The 20,473-nt window shown below is 49.4% G+C and overlaps 1 protein-coding gene across 2 annotated transcripts in view; it reads right to left on the reverse strand.

Annotated features, from left to right (window-relative positions):
* Positions 1 to 4,078: 4,078 nt before the first annotated feature.
* MAD1L1 (mitotic arrest deficient 1 like 1) overlaps positions 4,079 to 20,473 on the reverse strand; it is a 379,609-nt gene continuing 363,214 nt past the window's right edge. Inside the window, exon 18 of one of the 2 annotated variants that reach the window (XM_075165310.1) lies at positions 4,079 to 5,169. In XM_075165310.1, coding sequence (XP_075021411.1) covers positions 5,011 to 5,169 — 159 coding nt within the window. In that variant the 3' untranslated portion in view covers positions 4,079 to 5,010. The remainder of the gene's footprint in view (positions 5,170 to 20,473) is intronic. The other variant, XM_075165311.1, reaches the window with a different exon arrangement.

Below are 20,473 nucleotides of genomic sequence, written 5' to 3' on the forward strand. Positions count from 1 at the left end.
ACAAGCCCCCAGAGTACCAAAAAATTTTACAATAATAATCCCCCCAAAGAGAAACAAGAAATGGAAAAACCCCAAGGAGCAAAGAGTTGTTTTAATGTAACCAAGCTCCAACACAGATTCCCATCAATTTTGCAGCAAACCTGAGTCATGAAATTAAAAGTAGCATCAGCATATTTCCTATTAGCTAGGGTTCCTTTTTCAGAACAGATCATACATTCCTACCCTATTTTTCTAGACACTTGTGTCAATGCGATATCATCAGATGCCGTTCAGTTGCTCCTCTTAGCCTGAAAAAAGCTTTCCTGTTGGGAAGGATGGGATTTTAATATTTAAAAAAGACTTCGTGAAAAAGCTTTGCTGATTATTTATTTATTTATTTATTTAATATCCCTCCCCTGATCAGAGTGGGCGCGTTTTGTAGCTTTTAAATATCATGCAACTTTTAGCATCGCTGCTATTAAATCCGAATCTGCTGTCACAGCAGGCAGCGCGAATGTGATTTACACCAGCGCGCAGAGCCTGTTCTGTCCTCCCCAGCTACTACACTTGCCTCGTCAAGAATGCGCCGTCGTTAGCTACAGTCACCTGGCATCTGACACCGTCATTGTTTTCCTGACGTCTTCGAGCAGCTAAAAGCTATAACAGAACCAAACCTGCCCTGGCTGCGTCATCTCCCGCACCGAGCGGCATTGTCGGGGTCCGGCATCACCTTGGTGATGTCCTAGGAAGGCTTTGCCTCTCTCCCCCGAGCTTTTCTTTGACACGTCTGCCCGTGTCACACCGAGCGGTCTCTCGGCCTGCTGCCGGGGTCGGGAAATGAAAAGGGCGGCTGCTGCTCCCTGTTCCTTCGGCGTGGCGGAGCGGTGGAGAACCGACAGCAACAGCGGTGCCGCAGCTGCGGGGTGCTGCGTCTGACCCCCACCGCCGATGAGCCCCGGTGGGATGCCTTTGCCCACCCGGGCTCACCACAGGGCTGCATTTGGGGTCAAACAACCTTCACTGCTGGCCGGCGTTGGGAGGCCATGACCGGGAAGCGATATTTGACAGAGCCCGCAGTGCAGAAGGGCTCGCTGGCTTGTCCTGGGGCAGGCAGAAAACCCAGGAGCCAGGAGCGGGATCGCTCCTGCCCCATCGCTCTCCATACCCCAACCCTCCCTGCACCCCCAGAGCCGGTGCAGCCCTCCCCCCAGCCCAGCAGCAGTGGGAGGAGGTATTTGGGGATGCTCATCCCCCTCCATCGCGGCTCCTGCCCACCCAGAGCCCCCGGGGCTGCCCGGACACTGGCCACGTCGGCCGCCCCTGACAACCAACCCCACCTGCGCCGGGAGAGGCCGGAGAAGGGAAAAGGCGCTTCGTGAGGAGCTCTGGGGAGGGAAAGGCCTCTCTGCCCTTAGGGGCTTGGGATAAACCCCGGGGGCTTGTGGGAGGGGGCAAGGCCTCTGTACAACATGGCTGCACGCCCTCGGCAGAGCTGCGGTCTGTGCCTTGAGGCTTTTGCTCCCCGCTGTGGGGAAGGGGAGGGGAGGGGGCTCCAGCCAGAGCCCTGCTGCGGCCAGGGGTGTGCGGGAAAACCAGTGACTTCCCAGTCCCGGAGCTGGGGAGAGCCCGGGCCCAGGCTGCCACGCAGCCTCCAGAGACGGCCTCAGCTGGCCAGCGGGAGAAGGCCTTTCTTTCCGTCCAGCGCCATTTCTCCCCCTCCACCCGACCCCAGCCCCGCTCCTGCCCTTCGCTCCCTGGGTACCTACCTCCATCGCAGCTTCATGCTCTCCCCCCGCTCCCCTTCCCTTCCTCCCATAGCGTTACATGGAGGTGATCCATAACTAACGTCTACGCATCCCAAGCTTCTCATGGCTCATCCCAAAAAGGTTTCTCTAGGCCGTTCTCGGGCATCGCACACTTCCAGGACAACTCTCAGGCTCACGCAAACAACACGCAACGATGCCAAAAGAGCCAGGAGACACAAAGCCAGAGCAAAAGACTCCAGGTTCAGAGATGCAACCTTAGGAGAGGCATCAACTTCGCCATACCTGCCTTAGCCAAGAGCTCTGCTGCTTCCAAGGACCGCGGGGCAGTACCTGACGGCTCTTTGCCCCTGTGTGGTATTTATACATGTCCGCAGATGAAAAGGGTTGATCAGTAAAGGAGCGGGGGCTCGCAAGCAGTTTGAGCGAAGGGAAGCTTCAGGCAACACTGCAAACAAGACAGTGCTCTGACACACACAGTCCCCCAGCCGTGCATTAATAAATCATATTTTACAGCTTATAGCACATAAACCCAGCGAGCGTGCACGGAGACCCGGTGAGCATACGCACACTTGTTAACACTCTCGCCTCTCCCCTCCAACCAACTGCAAATTTATTACTGATCTCCCAAGATTTTCTAAAAGGATTTTCCGCCAGCGGGGCTGGAGCTTTGCAAGGGACAAGCCGAAGCCGGATGGGACTTGTGCCCCTACCGCCCGGGTGGTTGAAGCCTGCTGTACCACCGGTGGCAACCAGGGTCTCTGTTTCCACTGCCCCGGGGGGCTCCCCGTGGAGGGGGGATGCGGGGGCCGGTGAACACAGCGGCAGGGCCCTGCGATGGGCTGCCGAGCCGTGTCGCTTGGCATGGAAGGAGCAATCACTGAGAAATTCAGCATCACAGCTACTCCTCACAGCTCCGTCACAGCTGAGACGACCAGTATAACGATAGCGGCAGAGACGGGAGCTGCCGTGGCAGCAGGGTTCAGCCATGTGTTTGGGGCTTCATCCTGAATTTGGTGTCAGAGCTGGAAACTGGGGAGTCGCTGCTCCTCTCCCCCGTGCCCAACCACAAGCCTGTGTCCCACAGCTGGCCCAGTCACACTTCCACATGAATGCTCTCAGGCCTCCATCAACGAGCCTTAGGGCTCCCAAAAGCCCTGGTTTCACGTAGTGCCCAAGCCTGCTGGCTGTGCACCAGCCTTACGCCACGAGCAGGGCAGGGATGCTGCTGGCCAAAGCAGGACAGTTACCCCAGCAGCTCCCCAAGCCACAAGCAGGGCCAGGGGCTGCACCTCACCAGCACATCTGGCCAAGCACCCATCCTCACGACACACCTCTCCCAGCCGTGCTGGTGTATTAAACTTAGTTGAACAAATGAGTCTTGCTGGGAGAACAGGGTGCAGAGCGGTAATTCATCTGTCTCTCCCCACCGAAGGAGTCTCGGAAGACTACTGTGTTTTCTACCCCAACTTATTATCCTTTCACTCTTGGGAGGCAACTTTCCAACGGGCAGAATATGTTTTCCCTTGTCACTCTCCAGCATCGCTTCTCGCCTCACCCGTGTTTTGCTAAGATAGAGGGTTTATTGTAAACTTATTAATTACTTCATTTCTCCTGCGAGGAGCCAGGAGAAAAATTTTCAGAGGCAGCCAGGATCCGCTATTGTGTTGGCAGAGGAGCCGAATGCGGCTGACGTCATGATTCATTTTCCCCATGACTGAGGAAGGCGACTCTCAGTGCCACGTCGCGCATATGAATCAGGCAGCGTTCCCCTGGCACAGCATGCCAGGCAATTCATCTTCCACCAGGACTTCTTCAACCAGAAGAGAAAACACCAAACTTTTGCTATTGCACTTCCCTGCAAAACCCTGTGGAGAGGAGCGTTGGGCAGATGGGGGCTGCAGCCTCCGCAGAGCACACGCTTGTCCCTCCACCTCTGATCAGTTGGGTCTATAGCAGCTATTTTCCGTGCCTGCAGACACATCAACAGGTCCCAGAGTGACTCCAGCACGCACGGCCAACCCTGCAGCCACCGTGAGCATCTAAGCTAACTTTCTAGCCTGCTTACTGCTACCTTCTCTCCAAGCTTAGGAAGTATGTTCCTGCTGATACCAAGAGGAAATCAATATACACAGAAGTTCATCACAAACTAATCTGGTTTACAGCATGAATGAGACTTGCCTGGAAAAACTGAGACAATGATGTCCTCCCTTCTCAAAGCAGTACCAGCATCAGACCATTGATGGACGGTTCGTTATCATGCTTTACACGTGGGAGAGCACAGGGGGAGCACAGTGTATATCCCAAATAAAGGAATCATACATCCAGTTTGGGAAGTGACACTTTATTCTTATGATAGAAGAGCTATATCCATTGTAACACAAAATGTCAGACTTCAGGGGGTGCTCCATCCTCCACGGAGGAGAGGAGGCGGGAGACCCCAGCAAGGTGAGCAGGTACCCACAGCCTGGTGGCAGGCAGCAGGCTAAAGCCAGCAGCAGTGAGCAGACCCCAGAGAGCTCCCTCCCACCTTCTGCAGTCCTGAGATAACCAAGAGCCCAAGAGCCTCGGTGAGGAGCAAAAAGCACGCCAGTGACATCTGAGCACACCGCACAAGATAGAGATGTCAACACAGGTATAGGGTCTTCGAATGACCCTTTATGCTTGTGCTTGTCTGCTGAGTGATGGGAGACTCAGGTAACTGGATATCTTGAAAATAATTTCAACCCTGTTGAGTGACGAGCTGTTTGCAAGAGCAGGAGGTATCCACAAAGAACCTGCTACTCATGACTGATCCTTCCCCAGGTCCCTGTCCTCAGAAACCAAGCCCTTGGCTCCCATTAGGAGAGGACAACCACAGAGGCAGGAAGCACCAGCCTCCCGCAAGGCTCGTCTCTCTGCTGGGGCCCAGATTTGGGGGATCCTTTGGGGAAAAGCTGTGAACGGTGATGCTGTGGCTCCTCAAACCAGCAGTTTCTGCCATCTTCCCAGAGATGCTGAGACAGTCTGGGGAGTGATGAACACATTTCCCAGTTCAAAGGTGGGGCTTGGGTCTTGGCACAGGAGCCCCGGCCTCCCACAAGAGGGAAACGATGCTTTTCAGAGGAATCGGCGGGGTTTGGGAATCAGCATGAAAGAAGGGGGAAGGAGTTCCCTGCAAAACAGAAGCAACCCAATGCCACAAATTAAGGGTGGGAGGGAAGAATTTGTCCTCGCTACCTCAAGTGTCCTCCCCAGGGGTGCTCCACGCCTGGCTGGCGGTGGGACGCTAAGCGACGGTCTGGCGGCTGAAGAGGTCGAGGGTGAGGGCACTGAGGAAGGCCGGGATGCTGTCCTGGTGAAGCAGGTGGAGTTCGATGAGCTCCCGGATGGTTCGTGAGAACTCGGTTTCCAGAAGCTGCATTTTTCCACCAGAGGAGCTGGAGGCCTGAGGGAGAAGAAGAACAAGCCCATTAGTACAGCAGGGTGTTAATTCACCTCCCGGGACGCAGGGGACCGCTAGCGGTGTCGCCCTGAAGCCTCCTTTGGCACGGATCCGCCTGTAATCAAGGACACGTTATCTGCTGCAGCGCAGGTGTTCGGCACACGGCGTAATTGGGCTGTTATTGAGTTGTGCATTTCCAACATCCCCACGCAGGACCCCTGCGTGAGCCTTCCCCAGTGACAAACGGTGCAGTGGGGAGACGAGCGGTTCGACCATCCTGGAAAGGGGCTGCACGGGGGCCAGGCTGTGCCGCCGGCACAGAACCGGGGTGCCCACATCGGGGTCACCGTCGCCACCACCACCCGCGTCTCGGGTGGCAGGAGCTACGCGCAAGGGCTTTCTCTCCATGAAAACACTTCTCCCTGAAGTCATTCCACTTCTGTAGGAGGAAGCAGACCTGTTTCTAATTAACACGACTCCTTCCCAATGAGCTGCTGCTCCGCCCCGCATCCCTAAAGTGTTTCTGGATGTTTAAATCAGCCCAGCAGCGCATAGCCAAGAGCTCCAGAGGAATTATTCCAGAGATGCTGTCATGAATATAAGGAAACTCAACATGTGGGAAGACATTACAAATCTCCTGTAAGATATAAAACAAGCAAAAAAAAGCTAAATGAAAGAGGAATAAGGAATTCTTGAAGCCTCTCCTGCCCCTGGAGGCACGAAAGCTGCTTGTTTATTAATAAACAGCAAAAACATCACAGCGCAAATGCTAATTTTTTCCCCTGCCATTTTCCTCTTCAAAATGCTCCTGTTCCTAATTGCTCTGCGGCTCTGCTTCCCCTCGGAGCTGAGGCGGGGCAGCGCGGACGGTGCCGGGCAAAGCCGGCATCTCCCTGGGGTGGGCAGGAGCAGGGCAGACCCCCTCCCCAAAGTACGGATGCCAAAAGCCAAAGAGGAGAATTGCCACGTGAAGGGAAAACATGGCTTTACCTGCTAGGAGAGAAGGGAAGCGATAACTGCCGAGAGCCCTGGGGAACCTGCTTGTTTCTGATTTCATGTTCTCAGGAGCCTGGATACATTTGATTATGAGCTCTTCATGTATGTGTCACTTTGGATTGCAAAGAGCGCAAGGTACCGAGGATGCCCCCATCACCCCCGAGCCAGGCAGGGAATCTAAACAAGGTTTCTGCGTGGAAAAGTAAATTAGCTTTTGTTTAAATCTCCTCCACTTTGGCTTGGTTGTTTTTCAGCAACTCCAAAGGATATTCAGTGCTTTAATCCGCTGCTTACTGGAGCTACCCGACTTGCTTTCTGCGCATCCGATGTACCACTGGGTCAGATTAAAGAGGCTAAGTAGGCAGAGGGCAGAGATGGCAGGTGAAGAAGCCGGTTGGAGGCACAGGGAGGGACGTACATCCACAATCCATGTAAAGCCAGAGGCGCAACGCGAGGCTGTAGCATAGCTAGGAGCGAGTACAGGCGCTGGGTGCTGTGAAAGCAGCACAGGTTTTGTTTTGCAAATCCCCCCCGGATTCGGCTGATGGGAAGCGCCGGTTTCGGAGGAAGGTCCAAGTATTATGAATGCATCACTTGTGTCTCCAAAGCCAGCGCTGAATTGGATTCATCTAAAATGGGAATTCAAGCTCTGTATGAAATACACTGCCTCCTTCGCAGATTTAAAACACTCTTTGGGCACAGAATTAATTTTCTAAGAATTTACAAGTAAATCCATTAATTGGTTTACTAGTTTAATTAATTAAAGCAAGTTCCTTAAGAAATTTAGCATCCAGTGCCAGACCATTTGCTTGTGTTTTATGATCTCAGAAATGGAGTAACATAAATGTTTTATACTTCCCCTCTACTTTGAGCTCACTGGCGTCGCGGGTGAAGGCTACATTTGAATAATTTCTTTTTTATGAGATTAATGGTAATTTCTCTCTACTATTCTTCATAACCAAAGTTTCCTCCTTCAGCAGAGGCAGAAGAATAATGTTCAGAGAAAGTTATGTGAACAAATATGTGCTCCTGAGAAGACTCTTATTTCCCACTGCGTTCAACAGGACCGTGGTTTCTCTCAGTTGTCGGATGGTCAAGAGAAACACGGTCCTCCCCGCCGTGGTCTCCCTCTCCCCAGGAACTCCAAACAATAAAAAAAAATCAAAAAGCTTCCAAACCCCAGACATCTCACCCAGGTTTCTTATGATCTCTTCTGCAACAGGAACAAGGCAAGAAGTCAGCCACTTGGAAAAAAGGCAATTCTTTCTCTGCCGGGAGATGTTTACATGCTAACTTGGAGGATGGATGCACTTGCAGTTCAGTTCATTCAATCTCACACTGCTTTTAAAAAAACTTAGAAACGACTTTCTTTTTTTTCTGGGAGTGTTTTAAAATTGCTATCATTGTTACCTTTCTTATTATTTGTTTTTATTGCTTTTTTTCTTCACCCATCTGTTCATAATGTAGTATAGACTGGGATATACAGATAGATTTGTTGCTTTGAGTTCAACAGCAGGAGTACCTTTGCAGCATGTGCTTTACAAATAAAGTGATTATACGAAATAATAGCTATATGTTCCCATTAATTCAGAGGATTTCTTTTCAAATGCTAGTCTGCACCCTGCCTGGTGCACCCAGCGAGCCGCAGGCAGAGAGGGAAGCGCTGGGGTGGGTGGCGTGGGAGTGGGAGCGAGCAGGGGATCACGACGAGGCAGGGGGATGCGCAGGGGTGTGTGGGAGCGAGGAGGGGGAGCACACTGAGGGGATGCTCTGCCGAAAGAACACTGCAGGGTCTGGTTGTTTCATGCCGTTTTGGATCAATGCAGAGCATCCCTGCGACTCCAGCTCTAAAAACCAGATTTATGAAAGATACAAAGATGAAATTTTTCTTACGGCGGTTCAAAGCTGTAAGGGCGCTCGAGTCCTCCTCTTCACAGTCATAGCTAAGATGCCCCCCACTCATCTTTAATCAATTTTTAAAATTAACAAAAAGTCTCAACCCTCAAAGAAAAACTCCTGGACACAACCCCTGCTAACTAAGAACTTGCAGGTGACAGCACGTACCAACTATTCACATGACACGCTCCATGTAATGCAATCGCCAGTCACCCCGGTGACGCATCCCTGGGAATTCAAAGTTTAGACGAACCCGAAAGTCTCCCAAGCCCACCTAGGTAGAAAATGCCCGGCTGAGGAACCTAGACAAGTGTCACTGATCCATGGGGACAGTCCATGAGTGGGAATGGGGCAAGAGAGAGCAGAGCATATGCAAACCCAGCCCTAACTGCTCTGCGCCCAACACTATTGACATGTCTTACTCGGAGCTACATCACTATAGTGTGTTGTTGCTTTTAAAGACAAGTATGAAAGAAAAAGCATGAAGATTTAGAGTCAAACTGAATAGACAGGAAAAGCTGAGCCTGTGAGTACCCCATCCGCCCTGTAGTCAATGTATAGAGGAGTCAATGCAACAGGAGGCTTTGGGGACCACCATCACACGTCACTCCTCCTTTCCCCGCTGCGCTGAGCCAGCCAAGTGCAGTGCTTCACTAGAGATGCAAACATCCCCCCTGCGCCCCCAGTTTCCCCCAGCACAGAGCAGCCCGGGATGCTGAAGCTAAATACTGTAAGAACACTACCTCACAGGTACTCTTTACGTAGACCTATATTGGTTTCTTCTAATTCATGGAAAAAAATCTGCCTGACTCACTAAACTACTGAGATTCAGGTCTATGTTATGTTTTATTCAGATCTCAAATACTTGCAAAAGGAAAGATTCCAGCTTTCGCTAAGCTCCATTGCCAGTTCAGTCTGATTTAAGGCCTATTGGGACCTTTTCTAGAAAAGCAATGGAAATCAATCTTTGCCCTGTGTTACCGCACACTCGGTTCTGCGGGGAGGGGGATGCGACTCCTGCCATAGATTTGAAGGGTGACACCCCGTTTTTCTCCTCGCAGGCTGTGCTACCCCATAGAGCAATCAGATCAGCGGCAGATTTCACTATATTGTAAAACACAAAGACGACAGGTCTATTTACCACATGGCGACATAAACTTGCAGTAGCTGCTCCTGGATCTGCTCAGAGAAAGGAGCCGTTAGTACAATTGTTTTTCCACAAGAATCAAGATCAGCTGCCACCTGCCAGAAGGAAACATCATAAATCTTCCTCTTAACCCTGGAAATTGGTAAATTATTCAAGGCTTTATAGTTTAGGTATACATATAAAAGCCTCTCAAATAACCACCAGCATGGTAGAAAAGCGAGTTCTTCTCTCCAACAGGGACCATCTCAGCAAGGAGCAGACAATGCAGAAGATGTGGAGGAGCAATAGGCATTCCCAAATGTCCCTGCTGGGGGATGGACCTGCAGCTGGCAGGACTGGGCTGGTAATGCCGCAATGTATGGACCATAAAGGAGACTCTATCAACTGTTGTCACTTCAACATAATGTACGGGGCTTCTAACTGCACCGATTTTGCTGAGATGGCTCTTTGCCCCCATGCTGCTGTGGCACAGGAACGCTCCCTGAAAGCTAAGTCCTAGCATTTACTTCTCCACTTGTTCCACCAGCTGAGGTAGCTACATCAGAAGTGTGACCGTGTCTCCTTTGGTCCTTTGGTCATTTACAAGCTAACATATGGTTCAGAAGTGCATTCTGAACTCGATACACCAATTTTTTAGTTTCTTGTATGCCCTTTTCCGCTTCTCTCTGACATATTTTGGTAGCTAAAAACAATGGATTCCCTAACTCCGGCTCCAAAAGTGCCATCAGCTGTAAACTGGCATGCAGTGTGACTTTAATCATGCAAAGGATGCTTCTTGAAAAATACTGGTTGAGCATAAGACCCAATGTCCTGTAGGCCTTCAGACTCTGGAATAAGATTGAAAAGAGGGTGGTTGCATGCCCCAAGGAGAAGGCTGACATGGGGACGTGGTACCATGAGAAAACATGGGGCAGAAATGCAGAAAAAGGGGGAAGAAGGCTTCAGCATTCAATACAACCTGATAATCTCATCTAGGCTCCCTTCCCCATGAAAGGTCGGACCAGATGATCTTTCAAGGTCCCTTCCAGACTGGGCTGCTCTATGATTCTACAATTTCAGCTTGAAGTGGGGAGTTCCCACCTCGGAAGCACAACTGCCTTCGGGGCGATCCACGCAGGACATGCGCTCCTGCATCTTCAAACACGCACACCCAAGTGACAGAGGTGGAGTTTCCAAATGGTTTTTGGCAAGCTGACAACAGCGATGGTGGAGCTTTGTGCCAGGCACAGCAGGCAAGAGAGTTGTGGCTCAGCTTGGGAACCCCAGTTCAAACACCTCCTCAGTGTGAGGAAGGGTGAAGTCTAGGACTTTGGCAGGGCTGCCAGAATGGCTTTCCACCCCCTGGCACAGTCACAAGCCTTTGCTTTGCAGATGCTGCTCGCCCACACTCTACGGTAGATGGTACTTTTCAAGGCTAAGATGTATTAGGGGTCAAAATGAGCAAGTGAATCATTGCCCAGTGACATTTACCCAGCAAATGTATCGTGGAGGCTCCACCTCATCTGCTACGCTCCTTCCATAAATCACTGTCCATGCTGTCCACTGTCCCTATGCACAACTGCTGTGAATACACACGGCAAACAGCCAAGGGAAGGTTCACATCTGAGACTCCACACAGAGCTTCTCCCCGCTCCGTTCAGGTCCACAGGCTCCTCTGGCAATACGGGCCGTGCTGTGGCCGTGCTCTCCTCTCCCTGCCCCAGCTCTCACTGCCATTTCCCTTGTCCCTGTGTTCCCCACCCCACCTTGAAGCCCACTCTGACGTGGGTTATGCACATCTCCCCACCAGATCGATCCCTTTTGGCAATTCTCCTTCATCATTCAAATCCCTCAGACCTCCTCTTCATGCAGGACAGCATTCCCTCTTCCCCAACACCTTCCCCCATCAGCAGAAGTCCTCAGGGTTGGCCGCGCTGTCTGATCACCTCCCGAAACCTCCGCAGCACTATCACTGTGTGCACCAGAGCCTCTGCCCCTCGCCTCCGACGCCTTCCCCGCGGCGCCCACCACCTCCCTCGGCACCCGTCAATACACATAAACCCTGTCACAGCCCAACAAACCTATTGGAAAACATCTTTTCAGAAGCTGCCAGCTCTGATGTTTAAGAAAATCCTTTTGTTTCTGCCTCTTGCTTCGGGTGCTGAGATTTTTCTAAATGTCAAAGGCCACCTTGTCCACATCCAGATGTTGAGGGGGGATGCACAGATGCCGAGCAGGCTGGCACCCTCTCCCCGGGTCTGCTACGCTAACAGATCACCACTGTGGGTCACTCCGGACAGATAGACAGACAGACAGACACACACATGGGGCAGCCCACCAAGCACAGAGCCAGCCAAAAAACGGGAGCGCCCAGCAACTATCCAGGGAAAGCATGTGTGTGTGCGTGCACACGTGGAAACTGCCTGCTGAAGTTATAACAACCCAAACACGCGGTTTTGAGATCTAATTGCTCAAACTTGGCTCTCTCGGGTGATGATATCATTATCAAAATTCCCCAATTGAGTTACGCCTCACCAATCAATCTCTCCTAAGCATCACGCACTGCTCAAATACCAGGTCCCCAGGTAGCCACTAAATCACTTTAATTAGAGGCTGTTCATTTAAAATTAGAGAAATATTAAAAAAACAAAAAAACAAATTGTACCACAAGATGTGCTTATGGCTGGAAATATTTATGAGGTTATTTAGCAAACTGTTTACTGGTTTCCTCCTTTTTTTTTTTGTGGTAATGGGCAGGTTTCCGCTGGCCTGACAGGACACCTGCCCAAGGTAGCTCTCGCAGGATGCGCAGCTCTTCATCAATCAAGTCACCTACCTTTCACAAATGACCGTTCCTTGTCTGCAACGAAGTTTTTCCCCCTTTAATATCCTCTTTGTAACCCAAAAGAGGAAGACTACTTCTTTATAATAATTGCTTCTTGCCAAGACCTCTGACCTCCGTGTCGCCAGCTTGCTATATAAACGGAATTTATGAGGCAGAGAGGGATGGATGCCTGTAAAGGGCCTTCCAGGAAATGTAATGAAAAAGCTGCTTTTAGCTGCTGAGCAAAGAAAAGCAAGCGCCTGGCAATGCCAAGAAGAAAATTGAAAGCTGGGGTAGGATAAGTGAGAAACAGCCCTGCGTGCACTGAGATTTATAGCAAACACTTCCTTTCCCTTTCTTATTATTCAACATTGAGATGAACCACAGCCCCACAATGTCTTCCGCGCAAGAGGTCAGCTCGTATACTTCCATCTTAATCAGAAACACGACCCGGGCACTACGCACACGAGCGACAGAAGTGACGGGGTCCTGGATGCTGCACCAGCTCAGCAGCAAAGAAAGAGAGAGCGGGGCGTATTGCATAGCAGTGAGTTTCTCCCTACAGCTACGTGTTTTGATCTATGTGAGCTCTCCTGCACCCGATGTGAAAAGATGAAAAATGTAAAAAAGAGCAGGGACATGCGCTGAAGCACCTGCACCCCTCTCGATGGGGAAAAACGGTTGGTGCTAATCCTGGGGGACGGTGCTCTGTGTAGTGGAGGGCAAGTCAGCATCTCCTCTCAAAAGGTTTCTCCTACAGGTTAATGCCCTTTAGACTGTCAAATGTGATGCCATAAAAGTAAGATCAAAGGCTTTAAAATAAGGGAAGCCTATTTTTTGATTCATACTATTACTATTTTATATCTGAATATTCCTATAGAGCTTTTCATCCTGGAAGACAGGTCTTTGAACTGCTGTGATTTCAGCTATCACTGAGGAGCAACCCCCGGGGTAAAATGTGACAGCTATTATCAGGGTGCATTAATGTTACTCAACAGTTCAGGACAGACAGAGACAAATATATCCAATTTAAATCATAGGTTTGAAGAACTACTTCTCAGTGTGGATTAATACCCATGCATTTTCCAAAAGTGCTTTGAGAGTTTTAAAGGACAAGTATTGAAACTAAAATCCCTTGTCTCATCTGTAGGATGCGTTCAGCCTCCCACCATGACGCTGTAAATTGAATATCAGTATTGTCAAAGAGGGAAGATGGTAACATAACTGATTCACCCGTAGCATCTGCTTTTGCATCCACAGATTCTGATGGGGATCTCCAAACCAGCTACCAAGGAGATTCACCCTGTGGAGGTTTGTTGAGGTGATACCTAGAAATGGTTCACCTGAATATAGGACTGGTGAGAGTAAATCACAGCAGACTATTCACATTACAGAGGAAGGAAAATTCATGGGATGTCCACTCGAAACTAATACTGGCAGTAGGCTGTAAGTCAGAGCTTGAGATCATAAATTATAACTTTTTAACAGGCCTCAGGACTGCTAAATAGCGTTCACCAGCCAAATACGTTTATAAATATCAACCATGAAGGAGTGTAGATGAGAGCAAGGCACAGGGCTCACAGCATTTTTCCAACCCCATCCTATAAAAATCCAAACTACGAAATTAAGCCTTTAGAGCCAATACCTCATTAAAAGGCTCAGGATCTTTACAAATCAGTGTCTTTCCTTGACATACGGGGAAGCCGTGCTGATCCCCCAGCCATAGGTATCTCTGACCTACAACGAAGCCCTTCAGAAAAAGCAGCCAAACACACGTTATCCCAACTGCTGTCACAACCACTCGCTGCAGAGCTGGATCGCTCCAGCACCCGGGCTGCAGCTTTCCAACCATCTGCGAGGTGACCGTATTGGACTGGTCAAGCTGCAGAGTGAGTAGCTAACAAGCATCAACAACATCTAGCCCATGTGTTCTGTCTAGTAAAATGCCAACCCATCTGTCTGTAACATTAGCGACTCCATAGAAGCCATATGCAGGAGAGACATAAATTAGGGAGAGAAAAATCTCCCGTTACTTTCTCTGAAATGACTCTGCAGTTGTAGCCTGCAATTCTAAGGACTGGGTGTCATTTAAGTTCTGTTTTCCCAGCCAAATCACAGCCTCATGTACTCTCCAGCCCTGCCATCCAGAGGCAGTTTCTGGTCTGCGCCTGGCCCCAATGAACGAGGTGGCTTGGCACAAAGGGAAAAGTAGGTGCAACTCAAACCAGGTCCCAAACCTCTCTCCCAGGAGAACCAGAAGCAGACAGACAGCTTGAGGGAGATACCAGGGACTGGCAAATGAACCCAGCGCACAAGAATCCCTCTTTTCAACAGGGAACTGATCTCATTAACCAGCCAAGTTGCTTGTCACATTCCTCTCCATCTCCCTTTCTGGGAGGAGAGCTGGAAGCAACGGAGGAGCAGAGAACCAAGAACATGGACTTTCTGGAACATGAGAAGGAACATCTACGGAAGAAATGCAAAAAAATAATCTGTGTGGGCTTTAATTAAGGTGGCCTGGTTCCCAAAGTGGGGAGATACTCCACTTGTGAACTGCAGCTGTGAGCACGAGATCTGTAAGAGAACACAAGCAGCTAAGTTTGCAAAACCCAGCATCGACGAGAGACGGCTGGAACCATGGTGAATTTTGCTGGCAACTTTTTGCAAGCTGCCGTGTTGCCTGGGAGATAGGCATCCGCTCCCCAGAGCAAACCATCGCTCGCCAACAGGCAGAACTCGCTGGAGCCTTCACCGCTCACTGAGTCACACCAGGCATGCGCCGTTCCTCTGCTTAGCTGCTTCTGCATCGTGCTCCTGCCAGGGGCCTCTGCTTTCCCTTCTCCAGATTAGAGCAAATAAGCAGGAAAACCTAAGACTCACCCCAACTGAAGTGCTTGCACATAACACAGGGTGCAAATAAGTCATACAGACTTCAGAACTCACCAGCTGCCAACTGGAAAAGAACTCCCGTTGGGAGCCGGGCATCTAGTTTTGCAAGAGATGGAGGGTGAGTGCACGCTGGAACGGTTAAATGAGCAGATTACACGCCTGCGAGTCACGTCTCACCGGAGCGACTGCTACTCTGCGATACAGCAGACACCAGCGTGTGATTAATACAGTTATCCTCATCTTTTTGGCATCCTTCTGGAAGTCTTGTCATGAGCAGGGCGGACGGAAGGCTAAAGAACTGAACAAGAAGATCCTGAGACCGATAATGGCTCAAGAGACCATAAGTGATAAACTTAATGACAAGCAGACAATTAGACCTTAGATACGTGGCTGAAGGATGGGACAGGAGATGGAGCATGCCTGTTCCCGGATCATTGAGTTTGCAAGGCTTGTGGGGGAAGGAGTAACAGATGGACCTGAAGGCAGATTACAGCTGAAATCCTCACCATGTTTATTCATTACCCTCTTCTAGCTCTTGTTTGTCATAGTCTGGCACCCTGGGCTAAAATGCAGGTTTAAGCCTTACATCAAGGAAATTGGTGACACAAATTAGCCACCTCTGCACAGAGCCAGTGCTCTGCGTTACAGCCAGTGTATGGAGACCAAAGCCACCGCTCAACCAGGAGCAAGAAGAACTGGTCAATAATTACCTCTTCCTACGGGACTGCGTGACTCGCTTATAGTTATGATCTGCCAAAGTGGAATTTAAGTGTTGGCTTTGGAAATAACGTTAGTTGCTGTTGCGACATCAATAACTGAATTTCACAATCTTAGCGTGAGTTGAGGAAGGCGCTTTTATTGCTCTTGCTTTTTTGCTGGCTCACATTTTCTTCGTTTTTCTTCATTTGAAATTACTGTCATCAGCACGACTGTCAACAGGACCAAAGCGAGCATGAGTTGTCACTATCCAGAAAGTCAAATAAGGAAAGGAAAGTTGATTCTGAACACGCAAAACGTTTTTCTTGCGTCTTCAAGAATGAGTTTTAACCCTTAAAAACTCACAAACCCCCTGTGAGGAAGCACATTTCTCAGACTGCATCTATAGCCGCAAGTCAAGATTTATACTGGGGGAGAAGATGCCATTATTTAAAAAATTTCACCATTTCTTTCTCAACTTCAAGACTTTTGAGTGCATGGAGCTGGTGGATACCAGGAGCTGTATTTGTGAAGTTACTCAACCAGACTGGTCGTCCACAGGCAGGAAAAACTGAAGACCAAGACAGTAAGGAAACCCGTCAACTGGCCTGTGCAGGTTGGGTATATTCTGCTTTCAAGAAACGGACTTTTAATGGTAAACCCAGTGTGAAACAAAGTGTCACAGGACCCCTCTCTCCTCAGGCAGATCTGATCTCACCGTAAGAAGGAAGGCCCACAGCTGAAGAGACAGAGGTTGCAGCTAAGGAGTGAATAAATAGGAAGATTTCGGTATTCAGTGAAAAAAGAAAAGAAATTCCACTGCATCCCTCGAGGGGACACTCAGACCTTTGGGCTACGACGCATTTGCTGAAAGCTTCTGCTCTTGCTGCCGGTGCTGTCATTGGCACTAACCTCCTGAAGAGCATGGCAAGACAGCACTGCTGGTTCTCATGTCTGGATGAACATACTCCTGTTCCCGTAGGGAAAAGGAGAGGTTTTCCATTTAGTGAATGCACCATGTTCAAGCAACCTCTGAGGAATCTGCCTCGGGCCCTGGCCCTCCCCATCTGACACATCCGACTGGTTGTCTCTTCCTGCTGGTGTTCTCCCACTGATGTGCTGCCACCCGCCAGTCAGCTCCTTTCGCTGGAGGTGCAGGGGCGGCGGAAGATTTATGCAGACACCATGTATGCAATTATGAAAACAGAAGACAAGACACCCAGATATCACACAAATTGATGCATTTTTGCTGGCAGGCTTTTTGCATGATCCAGTAACAGCTGTCATGCTCCAGCCTCTCTCATCTGAGCTCCGCTACCACTTCAGCACCCTTCCACATCCTTTAAGAGGGCTTTCTTCCCGTCCCTCTGTAGCTTGCTCCAGATGCCACAGCAAAGCAGGCAGCAGCATGGGATGCAAAGGGGAGACAGCGTGACTGGTTTTCATAGCAGCATTAAAATGCAATGTTCACTTCTTTAGGCAAGATGCCGCTAATTAGCAATGACCTCGAGGCAACCAAGCTGCTCAACCAGCAATCTCTCCCACTCTCGAGCTCTTTGAAATTTGCCCTTTTCCTGTGCCAAGTCTTTGGGCAATCTTCCCTAAAGCCCAATAGCGATCTGCAGACATACACATATGTCGTCCAGTGTCTTCTGGGGAAAGGTGGTGGTGGGGAGTTGGTATGGAGCTTGGGTGTCATATCTTCTCCAACCACGTCCCCGACTCTTCATAACGTTAAGGAAAGGAAAGGACATGCCTACAAGTTTCCCAGATCAGCTCCTGCCGTGAACTCTGCAGCCTGGGAGCCTGTTACTCCCCACATCCTCCTGGTTTTCATCACTCCATGCTTATGTTTGCTTTTGCAAATAGATTTAACCTTTCTAAAATTAACAGCAGAAGAGAACTTCTTTTGGCAGAAAATCAGCTTTAGAAAGATGGAGGAATATAACATTTTCCAAACATTTGAAAACCGCAGACTAAAGATATGTGTTAGTCTCTCCGGTGCATGCTGGTTTTGCTTATTATTCTGAATGCTAATACATTAATAGATCCTCTCCTGATCAACGGCTGTACTAGGCTGTCTTTCTAGGAACACATATGGTTCCTTCTTGCCACAATATTGGAATAGAGAGCCAAAATATTTAAACAGTGACACTAATAAAAGATTTTATCCACACCCCCCCCCCAATGTAAACAACTAAGGCTGGAGCCAACCCTTAGCTCTAAATGCTTCTTATCTTTCAAAAAGTTCTTAATCAAATCTGAACATACTGGCTGAGGTCCATTTGAAATAATTGGGCTGTCTGTGGTTACGACACTGCAGCAATAAAGCCACCGTCTAACGTTCACCCGCCCTGCAGGATGCTCTGCGTCCGGCTGAAAGGAGCACGTGCTAGTTGGGCGTGTAATGAAACGAGACTGTTAAAGCCAGGCGTGTGCCTGCGCAGGCTGGTTCTACCTGGAGGGGTAGAGGAAGATTCAGGATGCTGCATGCAAGGAGCAGGAACAGTTTTCTTTCCCCACACCTGCAAGGTCCAAGTACTGCCCTGAATTCAGATAATCTGGGGGGGAGACTCCAAACACTTCTCTCCCAGCTGTCCGCACTCGGCAGCATTCATCCCACCTGCTGAAGGACATGGGACACAACCCGGAAAGTATGGAGAAAAATTCTGGTAGAGGATATGGAGCTTGCCTTGAGTCGTAGGTCCATTGCCAATGCACAATTGCCTAAAAGATCTCTTCCCCCCTCATTTTTTCCCGTGCTATGCCGTTACCTTTCCTCTCTGCCATAGGTCCTGTACGAATCCTACCTGTCTAACGCCATCAGCTGCTAAGATCAACAGCGGTTTCCACTTCGTGCTGCTTGCCACGCAGCTGATCAGCCCTGTTACCGGCCAAGAGTGACACAACCCTACTGCAAGCAAACCCCTGAAATTTAGAACACCTTTTTACATTTTAAGGAGCGAGACCTGCAAGGGGAGGGGCTCCAGGTTTGTACTCCAGAAAACATTTATCACTACAGAGCTGAAACATGGTGTGAAAATAAAAGCTCTCGAAACCTGCTTTCACACATTCCCCAGCGCGCCCAGAGGTGTTCCTGCTATGATACACCTAACAATGCTCTTGAGAATTGTTTTCACAAGCTAAAAATACAAAAAAAACAGCAAAAGAGTCAAGAAATTTCTTCAAATGCCTCGAATCTAGGTTATTTGTGCTCTAAATACGTTGTAGAAACAGTGTTAATATGTATTCGGATGTTACAGAAGGCCACAGGAAAAGACCTCAGCAAACAATGAGTGCTGTAATACAGAGCACGTCCCGACTAAGGTGGCAGGTTTATTTTAGATCCCTGACCTCTGTCCTGCTCAACCAACCTGTATTTTACAATTCAAGTTACATTTATTTGTGTATATATAAATGTACATGAGATACTTGTATTCTTTCTTGTGTAAAAAACACACAGAAAGCAGAAGATGCAGATGAGAAAACAAGCGGATGAGTTTCCTTGGAGGTTTCATAGACGAAGATGTTTAAAAGAAGTAATTTAAAACCAGAAAGAATCTTACAAACAAAGTGCTTCTAAGCATCGCATTTCACTTGCTTGTTTTCAACTTCATTTGAAGAAAAGCCTCAGAGGGAACCAAACCACTTTAGCTGCTGCTTCCTCTTTCCTGACGTCAGCTGGAGAACTTCACCAACCTCCTTCCCTACCAGTCACACACCAAACTTTCCAGAACAAGTCAGTCTACAGCAATGAGGAGAATTAAAAACATTAGCTAGTCATTGCTCGTCTGAAGGGTAGGGAAGCACTAGCATTACCTGAGATTGAGAGACAAGAAGAAACGGGCTTCCTACGTCTGCAAGGCAACGCAGAACCATGCAAAGGACTTGGTGCTCGAGTCCCATTTACCTCCTTTGCTGTAGAAACCCGAGTTTTCTCAAACCACGGGGCTGAAAGGGAACGCGCGAGATGTGGGATTAATAACATTTTGCAATAAATCAATCATAAACTCCGCATAACGGTGTAGAAAGGCTGCCCACAATAAAGCCTGCAGTGATGCAGAGAGGCACCTGCAGCCATCCCGCGCCGGCTGCGGGCGCAGCACCCGGGCGAGGGCTCAGCCTGTCTCGGGAAGGGCACTTCAGTGTGCAGAGGGCTGTTCCAGCCCAACAACCAACCTATTCATCCTAATGACTGCTCCATTCAGGACAAGCTGACACATCGTTCCCACAACAGGACCCTGCAGATGACTTTATTTAACCAAGAAAACAGATTTGTGTTGTTTCTAAAGGCAAATGAATCTAGCTTTGGCTGCAGAGGGCTGAGCTGTGTTTCTCTCGGTGCCAATAAAAGCATCGGGATTGCGGAGGAGACTTAAGAGACTCTGTTTGCCTTCAGTCTCCCATGGATCATACCTCAGCAGAAAAAAGGGCTCACACAGCACAACAGATCGGGCTGCAACTGTAAAGGAGTTCAACACTTTTGAGGCTGTTTCTCTCAAGTTCTCGATGAATTATTTTGAATTTAGTTAAAGACTTCCCACAGTTTACTGGTCTGCAGTGAGTGGAGCATCCCGGGGAGGGATAACATTTCTCGGGCTGATCAGGGAAGGTGCTATTCATTCTCATTTTGTCACCTTTCAGCTATACGTGGCCCCACCTGTGGCTGAGCTCTGCCCAAAGATGGAAATATGAGTGTTTCTGGAGGTTCCTGCCTGTGTGCTCCAGACGAAAGGTGAATGGGAAAAGAGGTCCCCAGAGAAGCGATGCAAAGTGCCCAGGGTCACACAGCAGGTTGGCAGAGGAGCCACGTACAGCTCCTGCGAGCCCTCCAGGAACACCCAGGCTGCGGGGCCCCCCGCATCCACACAGCCGGGAAA

This window comes from Calonectris borealis, chromosome 16, assembly GCF_964195595.1.
Source record: "Calonectris borealis chromosome 16, bCalBor7.hap1.2, whole genome shotgun sequence".
In the NCBI taxonomy this organism is placed as follows: Eukaryota; Metazoa; Chordata; class Aves; order Procellariiformes; family Procellariidae; genus Calonectris; species Calonectris borealis.